Source organism: Lolium rigidum, chromosome 3, assembly GCF_022539505.1.
Source record: "Lolium rigidum isolate FL_2022 chromosome 3, APGP_CSIRO_Lrig_0.1, whole genome shotgun sequence".
Classification (NCBI taxonomy): Eukaryota; Viridiplantae; Streptophyta; class Magnoliopsida; order Poales; family Poaceae; genus Lolium; species Lolium rigidum.
In genome coordinates, this window is record NC_061510.1 from 21,505,544 (window position 1) to 21,518,352 (window position 12,809).

The 12,809-nt window shown below is 52.4% G+C and overlaps 1 protein-coding gene across 1 annotated transcript; it reads right to left on the bottom strand.

The window, feature by feature from the left end:
* Window positions 1-1,848: 1,848 nt before the first annotated feature.
* On the bottom strand, window positions 1,849-5,843 carry LOC124695029 (peroxidase 5-like). The gene is made up of 4 exons (XM_047227931.1): window positions 5,462-5,843; window positions 4,594-4,782; window positions 2,670-2,835; window positions 1,849-2,582 (listed from the first exon to the last, which is right to left on the bottom strand). The coding sequence occupies exons 1-4, from the start codon at window positions 5,699-5,701 to the stop codon at window positions 2,164-2,166; spliced, it is 1,014 nt and encodes a 337-aa protein (XP_047083887.1). The 5' UTR covers window positions 5,702-5,843; the 3' UTR covers window positions 1,849-2,163.
* Between the last annotated feature and the right edge of the window lie 6,966 nt (window positions 5,844-12,809).

The window sequence follows — 12,809 nt, forward strand, 5'->3', positions numbered from 1 at the left end:
GGACAGTCCTTAGAAAAGTGGCTAGTCTCTCCACAGGTAAAGCAGCTCAGATCTTCTTTGTTTATCATCTTCTTCTTTTTGAAGGTTGTAGTCTTCATAGGCTTATTGAAGGAGGGCTTGTTATTCCCTTTGTTCTTTCTGTAGGGTTTCTTCTGCACCATGTTGGCGCTAGACTGACCCTCTCTTTCTCAGTAGTATCCTTAGCCCGAGCTTTCTCCTCAACATCAAGAGACGCTATCAGATTTTCAACTGATATCTCCTGTCTCTTGTGTTTGAAAGTTGTGGCAAAGTTCCTCCATGAAGGGGGCAACTTAGCGATGATGCATCCAGCCACAAACTTGTCAGGTAAGGCACACTTAAGAAGTTCAAGCTCTTTCGCAATGCACTGTATCTCATGAGCTTGTTCGACTATAGAACGATTGTTCACCATCCTGATGTCATGGAAGCTCTCCATGATGTACGATTCATCGCTCGCATCGGTTGCACCGAATTTAGCATTCAGTGCATCCCAGAGCTATTTACCATCTGTTATGTGCATGTACACATCACACAGACGATTAGCAAGAATACTCAGAACGCATCCGACGAAGAGTATTGTTTTCCTTGAACTTGTTCTAATCTTGGTCAGATATAGTTCCTTCAGGTAAACCATCACTAACTTCGAACACTTTCAGATGAGTAAGCCAGAGCGTGGCCTTAACCTGCCACCTCTTAAAGTGCACACCGGTAAACTTATCCGGCCTCGATGCATCAACAAAACCAGCCACTGTTATCTCATGAAATTGCCTACAATTAGGTTTTTGGATTGTTGGATAATTAGGCACAATTTCCATGATTAATTCCAGAGTATTAAGCATGACGACAGTAACTACTAACATGTGAAACTAGAACATACTAGATGCATTAATCAACATGAATAGTAACACGCCAAACAGTACAACATCCATCGCTAAACAGATCGAGATTTGTCGTGCGTACCGATCTGGTGGTGGTGGCGGTGATGGTTTAGCAGATGACGTCGCAGCAGTAACGTTGTTGATGACGGGAACGACGGGTCGAAGTAGACGGCGTTGAAGACGACGGTAGGCAGCACCGCCCGACTTGGACGGAAGGCGGCCCGTGATGAAGAACTTGAGCAGTCGCGCAGAGCGCTTCCCAAAAACCTAATTCGCCCTCTCCCGTACAGGATCGCAAAGGCGAGTGGTTCCGGAGACCTGCTCTCCCGTTCGCCGATGCACATCAGCGCGCGGGATGGAGTTGGCTACGATGGCGGCGCAAGCGAAGAGAGGTGGAAACCCTAACTCGTGTATCAGATAGCTTTCTGCGGTAGCCGGGCAAGAGATTTTATAGGCTCAGGAAACCCTAGGTAACGTGGGGCACGCCCACGTCGCGCGCATGTTTCGAGTCGGTTACAGATAGCCCAATCCACTCACCACGAGCGCGGCGCGCGTCGTGACGTGACGTGACGTGTCGTGTCGTGTCGAGATGAGCGAGGAGGAGGAGGAGCGCGCGTGTAGCACACTCCTATTCTCACTCACTTACTAGTGGTGGAACAACCCACCTTATAAGGTGGTCTAACTTCCTCCTAACTTTCCATATGAGACTAAACTTTCCACCTCTTGCCACTCCCTAGTGAGCTGCCACCCACTTGGTCTCAAACTCATAAGGCTGCCACTATATGGGCTTTGAGATTTATAGGGAAAACTAAAATCTAATTTGGGCCACTAAAAATGGGCCCAATATTTCAACATCCCCACCCTCGTTCCTACCAGGCTCTCATTGCATGACACCCCTGCTTAGCATCGACACCTCAGTGCACATTTTAGAGATTACTAGTGCACTATGGCGTGCCCGTATAAATTTTTCTTATTAAGTATTACTATTGGTACATTTGTACCTAATCATTACATACAGTTCTTAATCCAGTATCTAGATGATGAATACATACAAAGGCTACATGAATACAAGCGGAGGAAGAAATTGATTGAGTATGCAGGAGCGAAGAGAGAAGAGGGTGGAGCTAAGCTAACTAAGCTAGCTAGCACGTACAGATCGACCAGCTGAATGTTCAAAATAGACACCCTACCTAACTACATGTGCCACACATTTCAGTTTAATTACGAGTTTGACCGACATCAACACGGAGCGGCAAGAGCAGGATGCTCAGCCGACGACTCTGCAGTTGGTCCTGATGGATCCGCTGGTGCCGGTGAGCACCTCGATGTTGCCCATGCTGACCATGGCGTCGGCGAAGTCGGTGAAGAAGGAGGCCGGGTTGTTGGTGTACCCGACGACCTGCGCGGCGGTGGTCGGGTCGGCGAGCAGCGCCTGGTCGGAGGTGAGCAGGCCGCGGTTGGCGACGATGTTGGCGTAGTAGTTGGTGTCGAAGGAGTTGGGCGTGACGGGGTCCATGGCGACGAGCGGCTGAGCCGCGCCGGACTGCGTGGCCGACTGCGGGCACTGCGTGGTGAGCGTGCCCAGGTAGCTTGGGTCCATTGTGGGGTCCTGCCCCGCGCTCGGCGATGACGGGTAGAGCCGGCCGTCGAAGGAGCTGCACTGCGCCATGCCGATCGTGTGCGCACCTGCAAATTATGAAGAAATCACACATGTCATTCACTCATTCACCCAAATTCACACAATACGTTTGACGAAATGCCAATAGTTTTTACCTGAGAGCGCGACCATGTGTGCCTGGGTGAGGCCCTTGGAGCCGAAGATCTGGTTGAGCTGCTGCACGTTTGCCGTCGGCGGCGGCAGGTTCCCGTTGGTCTCCCCAGCCACCGAGACGTTGCCGTCTCGCCGCCCCGCCGGCACCTGGTACTGGCTGCCACCGGCCTGCAATTTTGAACGAATCAGTTAACTAATTGTCATTCTGAACTTTACACATCACTGATCACTTTTACACCCTTGCATCGTTCGACTGCCCATATCAATCGAGCAATCATCGGCTGATACAGTGATACATACACGGAGACTGACAGAGACATGACATACATTTGGGGCGGCAACAGTACACAGAGTTGTTGCTTGATTCGGGAGACACGTCACATGGTTGGTGAGCCGGCGACGATGGCATGGGCTCCATGGATCCATCCAAGTGGAGGAATGGCGACGGGGATCATGGCATGTGCCGTGCCGGCCACATGGGCGTGCGGCGGATCCACGTAAACTACTCACTCGCCCACGAACGTACATTGGCGTGCGCCGCTGGACTAGGAGAATCCCCTGATATAGCATCGCTTCTTTCCCTCTCGGGTTAACCCAGATGTACGTAATGCTTGCTGATTTGACAAGACAGGGGTCCGAACCGCCGGTCGTCACCGGCGCGCGGTGCTTTGGTCTGCTGGTACATGTCTTTGTCCAGCTCTGAATGAAGTTGACGATCGTAGCTGCACACCAGCTGTGCTCCATGATCATAGTTTCCGTAGAATGCATTCTGTGGCAGGAAAAAAAAACTGGAAACTGCCTCTAATCGACGGTAAGAGCCGCCTAGTGCTCCGTGGTCGGCAACGGCAATACTTGATCTCTGTAACCTGTTGACTTTTGGTGATTTGACTAACTACAGTTGGAACATTTAGGAGAACCTAACAAGCTCTATACACCGATTGTGTCAGTCAAAATCTAAAGAATACTAAGATGGAGCTGTAACGGTCCTATGACTGACTGCATTCAGGTACTAGTCCACCCCAAATCCCCCAAAATGCATCCGACGAGACAACACATTAATTCCGCCAATCAGGTCAACATCCCCAAATACAGTAAGTAGTAGTCCGGCTGCTACTGCTGCAGTACTACCACAAGTACCATCGCCCCTGCCTACCAACGGATTGTAGTACCGTTGCCTCCGAGTGAGCGAGGAACTAATTAATGGCCTCTCTGATCTATCGGGAAAGAGCGAGATCTCGAGATGCCTTCGGTATTCGCATTGCGGCTGCGCCGGGATTCAGCTCACATGATTTTCTCGCATGGAGAGATCAGAGCAAAGGTCAGGAACAATACTAGGTCTTTTGGGCCAACACACGCGTGCCAAGTTGCTACCGATACCAAAAACTTGCCAGGCTAAGGGGTCAAAGTAAACTTTCTAGCACGATGCTTTATTTGATCTGAAGTTGGAACCCCTGCACCTGCTGCCGGATACTCTTGCGTGCGACCAAAGGCCGTTTCAGAGAGCGTGCATTGCGTTGGGTAGGGCCGTCTCGGAACGTGCAGTGCAGGATGCCGAGCGTGCGCGCGGTGGCCACGGAAGCAATGCCGGATTCGCCTATCTATCTGCCCCGAACACGACGACATCGATCGATCATGTCTTCTCGGGCATCATTCAGTGCATGCAGATGGATGTGCGGCCACGCAGCGTACCGGCAGCCTAGCTTAGCCTACTGCTGCTAGTGCCACCTTCGGGTGGTGGAAAGAAAAGGAGCTTCTTTTCTCAAGGTCTCGTTGCCTTTGGGGAAAGATAGAGGAAAGCTGGGTGGCAAAGGCATTCGATCGCGGCATCAGTGAAAAGCTCAGCGATCGGTCGATCTAGGCGCCCTCGTCCCCACGTTTCTATATTCCGAACCCACCGCCCTCGATCGAAATTAATGGAGAACGTACCAGCGCGAGGGCGTCTCGTGCGGCGAAGGCGAGGATGTCGGCGCAGGAGACGACGCCGTAGCAGGCCTGCTCCAGCCGCGTCTTGGCGGCGTCGATCACCTCGAAGCCCCGCAGGCTGGAGTTGGGCGGCGCGTCCTTCTCCGCCGTGTTGCCCGCCGCAGAGTCAATCAGCACCGACCCGTCGCAGCCCTGCACGCGTCAGACACACAGGTTGATCAGTTACACGTTACATCGATCGTGACACCGAGGATCATCCAACTCGTTATCGATGATGTCAGTTGAAACCAGCGAAACAAGCACTGCCGAGGAATCGAGCATCGGTCCAAAACGGTTCCGCCCAACAAGTCACGCTAGCGCTCAAACGGTTTGGAAGCTACTACTCCTGAAGCTGTATCCATTTTTTTGTTGCGAAGAAGAAAGAAACTGAGATAATAATGGAATGGATTCTTCTACTCCGACTTTTCCACTGAGCACGCATATGGGCAACGGCCTATCAGACAGACTGACGCCATTCAGGGCTTGCAGCAATCTACCTCGAGATGCCCCCATCTACCACCTCCACCACGCTGTAGTAAAACTACCATATGCAAGAAACGGCCACGCAGGTGACATCAAGCTGTGCATTGGATGCACGGCGAAAGAGGCAGGCTCCACATGCAAGCGAAGCGCACCGATCCCCACCCACGCAGGTGACATCAAGCTGTGCATTGGATCACTCAACGCACGCGACGCGAGCAAGGCATCGATCGAATGCCTATCTTCAATTCTTTACCTTCTAGTAGCTCTCTCACGTCAGACAAAGAATGAAGCTCTCCTCACGTCAATGGAAGGGAACTCAAGTTAACATATCGAATTCTGCTCTGCTTACCCTGACGAAGCAGTCGTGGAAGTGCAGCCGGAGGAGCCCCGCCGCCGTGCCGGGGCTGCCGGACACCCCCTTGCTCACCTCCTCCTGCACGATGATCTCCGCCGCCGGGCACAGCGTGTCGTAGAACCCCACCTCCAGCTGAGCCCGCGCCGTCGTCGACGCCATCGCCACCACCACGGACAACAGCAAGTCCCGCAGCCGCATTCGTGCTCCTCCTCTGGCTCTCGTCTCAGCTTCCATCCTGATCCTGGACGGCCGCACGCCCAATTCAGCTACCTCTTCCTTCAGCGCTAATTAAGCCTGCCTGGCAAGTTAGACCTAGCTGCCAGAGATGTATAGCAGCTTTTGGGTGGCGCTGTGCGATGCTATGCTTATTGGTTAAGCACTGGCGACTGGCGTTGGCGAGGAGAAAATGGTGGGGAGCCGAGGCTGGTTTTGTAGGCACGCTGGAGCCATGTGGGAGCGGCATACTTAGTGCAGGAGAGAACCAACGGGGTCCTACTCTTTGGTGCTAGGCTATCATTGAGGAGATAAACACTAACTAAAAGGTGTAACCAGAAAAGAATGTGATGCATGACACGACAGAAAGCTCCGTGCATCTGTCAAATGCTTCTTACCTTTTCAGTTTTGATCTGCTACTTCTGAAGATCGATTTACTGGGGATCGGTCGGCAATTTGATTTGGACAGTGTCAGTCAGATCGCAGCGGGCAACAGTGCTGGTGTGGGGAAACGGAGGCATGTGACACAAGAACCGCAGGAAATGTACATTGCCGTAAGCTGGCATTTGGGCATGATTAGCTGATTACTGGTTTCTTCTTCTTTATGTGGGATTGGAAGTTTCCTCTCTGCTCTCACCCCCATGGTCGATGGTCCCAGATGTTCTATTCTGAATTTCTCATACATCGGCATCTGATGCTGCTGAAACATGTGATACGGATTATGGATAGCAGGGCAGAGATACCCCGTCCCCATTTCAGAGTTACTATGTTTGATCATCGTCTGTGCAATTTATGGGTCCTCGGGACGGATGCAAGGCCAGCCGGTGCTGGAGATTGGGCTATAACAGCATGCTTAACTGCACAACAGAATGTACCGCGCGTGCTGCAAGCCTGCAACGGAGTGTACTGTGATTAGTCCGGTCTGCAATTAAGTGGTGGCTTTGCTTCAGTTTGCAGCGCACTCAACCATGCATCAACACTGAGTACTACTAGTACTAGACTAGTAGTTAAGTGCTGATTATCTCTTGATTAGTTGCGTCCCGTACGCAAAGAAAGACAGGCGTCGTCGTCAGCTACCGGCGGAATCCGCGAATTGTGCCAGCTCGGCGACACGGAATCCACGGACATCCAACATGCACGTTCGTTCGGTGTGCTTGCTCGATCAATCGCTTAATTCATTGCTTGATTTGACTCATGCGTCCTTCTTAGGACTGATTTTATTTTTTCTGAACTTCAATGATTAAAGCACATCTCCGGCCTGAGTATTTAACAGAAGAAGAAGAAGAAGAAGATGGAGTGTGCAGTGTGTCAGTGCGGTTAGTTAAGGACAGATCGAGTAGCAGACAACTCAGCTCACGGATTCGACTGCCTTCCACGTTAAGGAGTGCCACATTATGTCTCTCGAAAAACTTTACCTAAAGGAAACATGGAAAGGCAGTGGCGGCTGGTTCGTGCAATTTCTCGATAGAGTTACTCATGATTAATCAACCACTTGGATGGTAGAAAGGTTGAAGGGAACAAGACCGCAGGTGCAGGGGCTAGGAACATCAACAACTGAATGTTCGACGCGAAAGCTGCACTGAGTTTTCAGTTCAGCAATTAGAAATGCGTGTTTCACTGAAAATAAAAGAAACAAAATCCTCCTTTGTTAATTGCCTAGTGCCTACCTAGTCCAGAGATTGGCTAATTACAAGTACTGCCTGCACATGCAGGTCATGGTTGGTGCAAGCTGCATGTTAGCCGTACAGCTGGCGAAACATGGCTATTTATAGACGATATCAATCGAACAATCTTCCATGGACTGTTGTCTGTTTGACCCCAATTGGATGACCCAGCCACCCAGGCATGTTCTTGACAACCGGCTTGCGATTTCCATACAGCTGTGCGGAGTTAGCTTTAACTTGAGCCAAATTGCTTAGATGATCTTAAGTCGGTGCATTTTGAAACTGTGTGCTTGCTGACAAAATGGCTGTGGTTTTGTCTATATGCTTCATCAGTGTAGACATGATTGATCCCTGTCAAGAAAGCAAGAATTCGCTCCATCTAGCTTGTAGCTTCTTGCTTAGCCATGTCTTGTGCTCCGGGCAACAGGGCAAGCACTAACGCTAATTTTCGGTGGCCCCGTTGAAAAGGTTGCATCACTTTTGTTGCATTATGGGTAGTTCTTCTTTTGGGCGTCAACTTAAGGGAGATAAACTTAAACTAATTCACCTATCAACTTGGGTGACCACATTATTGTCATATGTTGCTATGCTTGAGTTGTGTCCTAAGAAACTTAGAGCATCTCCACTCGTCCCCCCGAACAGGCCCCCGGCGAGCATTTTTTACATCCGGACGGCGTAAATCAGTCCAGTCGCGCCCCCGGTTCCCCGTTTTCGTCTGGATTTGGCCCTTCATCCATCCGGCGAGCCCACGCCATCCCCGGTCCCCCGGGGCGCGCTCGGGGACTCCGGATGAAACTTTTTGGCGCGAAACGCCGTGTGGACCCGCGTAGTCGGCGACAGAAAACCAAATCCCGTCGATTTTCCCTCCATTCCCTCCAATTTGCTTGCATATCCCCATTCTCTCCCGCCGAATTTCTCCATTCCCCTCGTCTTCCGGTTCCAGCTTCCCGCGGCGTCTTCTCCTCCGAAGACCGCTCTCCTCCTCATCTTCTCGTCCACCACAATGCCGCCGAAGGGGACGACGAGGAAGTCGCGGGCGAAGAAGGAGCGGCCGCCGGGCATGTCGAACGCAGAGTGGGCGGCGGACGAGAAACGGCGCGAGGTGGAAACAAGCTGCGAGGCGAGAGGGTGAAAAAGCCGCCGCTAAGAGGGCGGCGGCGGCGGCCCGGGAGGAGCAAGCGAGGAAGATGAGCATCGCCTTCGGCGGCGGCGGCGGCTCCATGTTCCCGGCCAATGGCCGGCGCAAGGCCAAGCGGTTCCCCGTCGTCCTTCTCCCCTACGATGTACTCGCCGTCGCCGACCGCCATGTTCCAAGAGGGCGCCTACGTCCAACCGTCCAGGTTCACGCCGTCGCCGCCCGAGCTTGACATCGGCGGCGCCGGCGGCCGGCTCGAGGGCAGCTCGCCGGTCATGCGACGAGGGCCGCTCCCGTTCGGTGCGACGGCGGCGCCGAACGAAGAGGCGATCCACGAGATGATCACCTCCGGCTCCACGGCCGCCGCTGCGAGCCCGAGGTTCTTCATGGACGCCGCTGATACGCGTAGATGCACACGTCCGTTGGGAACCCCAAGTGGAAGGTATGATGCGTATAGAAGCAAGTTTCCCTCAGTATGAAACCAAGGTTTAATCGAACCGGTAGGGAGCCAAGAAGCACGTTGAAGGTTGATGGTCGCGAAATGTGATGCGGCGCAACACCGGGATTCTCGCGCCAACGTGGAATCTCGCACAACAAAACCAAAGTACTTTGCCCCAACGAAACAAGTGAGGTTGTCAATCTCACCGGCTTGCTGTAACAAAGGATTAAACGTATCGAGTGGAAGATGTTTGCAAAGAAAACAGTAAAACACAATTGCAGTAGATTGTATGCTATGTAAAGAATAGGACCGGGGTCCACAGTTCACTAGAGGTGTCTCTCCCATAAGATAAAGCATGTTGGGTGAACAAATTACAGTCGGGCAATTGACAAATAGAGAAAGACATAACAAATTACAGTCCACAGTTCACGCCGTCGCCGCCCGAGCTTGACATCGGCGGCAGCGGCGGCCAGTTCGAGGGCAGCTCGCCGGTCATGCGACGAGGGCCGCTCCCGTTCGGTGCGACGGCGGCGCCGAACGAAGAGGCGATCCACGAGATGATCACCTCCGGCTCCACGGCCGCCGCTGCGAGCCCGAGGTTCTTCATGGACGCCGCCGCCGCGAGCCCGGGGTTCTTCACGCAAGAGGAGGCGAGGGCGACGGCAGCTGTGGCAGCGCGCAAGGATCATGTGGAGGATGTTGCCGACGGAAGCCAAGCCGTCGAAGAACAAGAAGACGAAGAAGAAGGAGAGACAACTCAAGCCGCCGTCAACCCGTCGAAGGGGAAGAAGAAGAGGAAGAAGGAGTCGCCGCTCGCCGAACCGGGTATCAAATGGACGCCGAAGGAAGAGGAGTGCCTCGCCGAAGCTTGGATGGCCGTGTCCATGAACGGCATAATCGGAGCCAATCAGTCGTTCGACACGTATTGGCTTCGAGTGAAGCAGGCGTACGAGGAACGCAAACTCGTCGATCCCTACTACAACAAGACGAACATGAACGTGTACCGGGGAGACAAGGCAATGGCCACCCATTGGGGGATCATGCAGATGGCGTGCAGCAAATGGCACGGCATACAGGAGGAGATCGAGAAAGTGCCGATCAACGGCCATGACTTGGAGCAAAAGGTATGCTCCGTCGACCCTGCATCACCGAGGTACATCGTCTAGCTGACCCGTTTCGCCGTGCTTTTTTTTCCCCAGTTGCGCCGAGCTTTGGACATGTACACGGACGACACCGGCCTGCAGTTCAAGTTCCTCAACGTCTACGCCCGCCTCGAGAACTGCGAGAAGTGGAAGGAAACTCGTACGACCCTCTCGAAGAGCAAGACCGAGCGAGTACAACCCCGACGCGCCGGCGGCTTGCGCGTCGGAAGGGCGCCCGAACTCGGCAGAAGAAGCTGAAAGAGCTCAAACGGACGGACAGTCCCGCCGACAGGATGCAGGCATCGATCGACAAGTGCTGGGCCGACTTGAGGTCGCACGCCGACGGGAGGAACGACAAGTTCGACGGCAGGTGGCGGGAGATGCTCGCCAACCAAGGCGTCCGGATCGCCCTGCTGAAGACGACGACGGCGGCGAAGAAGAGGAACACAGACTTGGCGTTCCTGATGGGTGGCGGCGACATGGAACTGATGGACGAGGAGACGAGGAATTGGTACCAGGGCCACCGCAATGACATCCTCCGAGCCCCTCCGGCCAGTCCTTCGTCGTCTCCACCGGCTCCTACCTCGTCTACCTCACCATCTAACTCGTCGACAGGCGGCTCGCTCGACGTCCACCGCCATCGCTTCCACGTCGGCCGCCGCAGCCGCTTCGCCACGGCGTGTGAGGAACCGGTGCTGTCGGACACCGCCGTGCCGGCCGGGACTGCCGACGAGCCTGTCTCCGTGTAATTTCCCTCCGATCGCCGATCTGTGGCTGATCCTTTTGCTCCTTTTGCCGATCAGCTGGCCGTACTTGTACCGCGGGACGGCGATTTGTTTGAATTTAAACTCTATCCGCCGAACTCCGGGTGGACGACTGGAAATACGGTACTCCCCACGACTTAATTTCGTCCAATCCGGCGGTTGTTTCGTCCGGATTTGGGCGTGGGGAGCGCCAACGAGTGGGGATGCTCTTAGAACCAAGGCAACGCTCACTTCTGCTCCACTGCTCCTCCCTAGAAAAATTATGGGCGCGTCAAACACAACAACGGTGGAGATCTTCTCATACCTGTTTGTAAGCGGGGGCACGATTGTAATTTTAGTGTAGGTCCACCGTCCGTATAGCGGTACTTAGGCGGACGAGATTTTTTTTCTTATTCGACGTAACGTATCAATACAAATGAGTATATATGGGCTGGATATGAGTTTTGGCGGACCCAACACACGAAAAAAAACCAACTATGACCCTCCAACTTCATTTAGGGGGGAGCACCGGAGCATGCCTCTGCAACGCTAGCTCGAGCCTTTAAGAGCCAACCCCTCCGCGATCCCATGTGTCGTCGGTGGAGGGTTGGCTAGCTGCAAGGCGTTGCCTAGGAGTGGACGATCTACGCCTGGTGTCTCCACGTTGCCTCGGTCGACCTGGGATGGTCGGCGGTGTTGGGGCCTAGCCTAAAAAAGGTGGCAGTCCTAGGGTTTCTCTTGTCTGAAGATGAAAACCTGTCTGAGAATTGTCCTTCTTAATCAGGCGAGAGTGTTGAGTTCTGGAAGGCTCCATTGCGAATATAATAGTGCACCTGTTGCCTGGAGTTAGCTAGATCGCGTGGTATTCGGTTGCGCGCACCCATGATTTTATTCCGACCGTTTGGTTTTGGAGGAAGCGGCGTGAAGCTCTGTTCTTTCTTACCATTATGTTACATTTTGGTCCATGGTGAAGTCAGAGGCGGAGAATATCATGATGACCAGATTGGAGTACTAACAATGGTGGTTTAAGTCTCTGCACTGTAGAGGGACTTTCTTGGCGTTCCAGGCTTCACAGAAGCAGTATGAAAGCGGGGTGACAACACATGTGAATTTTAGAGTCTTACCTTTCAGGGTGAAAATCCAAGGTCTGATCTTAATATGGTGTGCATGCAATGACCTTGTTAAAGGCATTGTTTTAAAAGCGGGCACTATCTTGAGGGTGAAAACCTACGATCTTAGATCGGGCGACAATGACGCTTTTGCATTGTTTTCTTCTTGGAGGCGTCGATTTTGGAGAGCCTGGAGTTCAAGTGTTGTCTTAGTGGGGATGTATTGTTGTTGCTAGGGCCGGAGTGCTAATGCGGGACTTTTATTTCTTAGTTTCTTTTTCTATTTTTTTACCGTGTCCATCCGTACTGCCATTAGAGTATGTTGTGTTGTTGAAGAGGTTGAGTGTATTTGATATATTCTGATATCAATATATTTCCTTTATCAAAAAAATTGTTGTACCCAGTTCAGGGCCGCTGTTTCATGATATAGGCGATTAAACAGCCATCACGAGCTAGAATGCAATGAAGTTTGGTACTTTCTCCAGTTTAAAATAATTGTCAAAAATTGTGTATATACATCTATATTTTGATAATTATTTTGAACCGGAGGGAGTACAAGGCTTATCTACTCAACCGTATCCTCATACGATGTATTACAGTTGTTTACATTTTGACGTAGAAAGAAACTAGGGGATAGTAACTGTCTAACAAAATCCACTATCCCAACGATGTTGGTGTGGATGATCAACGAGGTGGCAAGATTATGGGTGCAGGGTGGCTCCAAGCACTAAAAGTTTCTCTTACTTGGAGAGTGGAAGAAGTACCTCGGCACCATTTCCCCCTCCCTGCTCTCCCCCCGCTACAGTACTTCTGCCCTCCCTCCACCTTTGATCGGGCCACTGACGGCCGCTCCGCTGGAATAGCTGGCTGGAGTTGGTCTAGGCACTACTAGGAAAA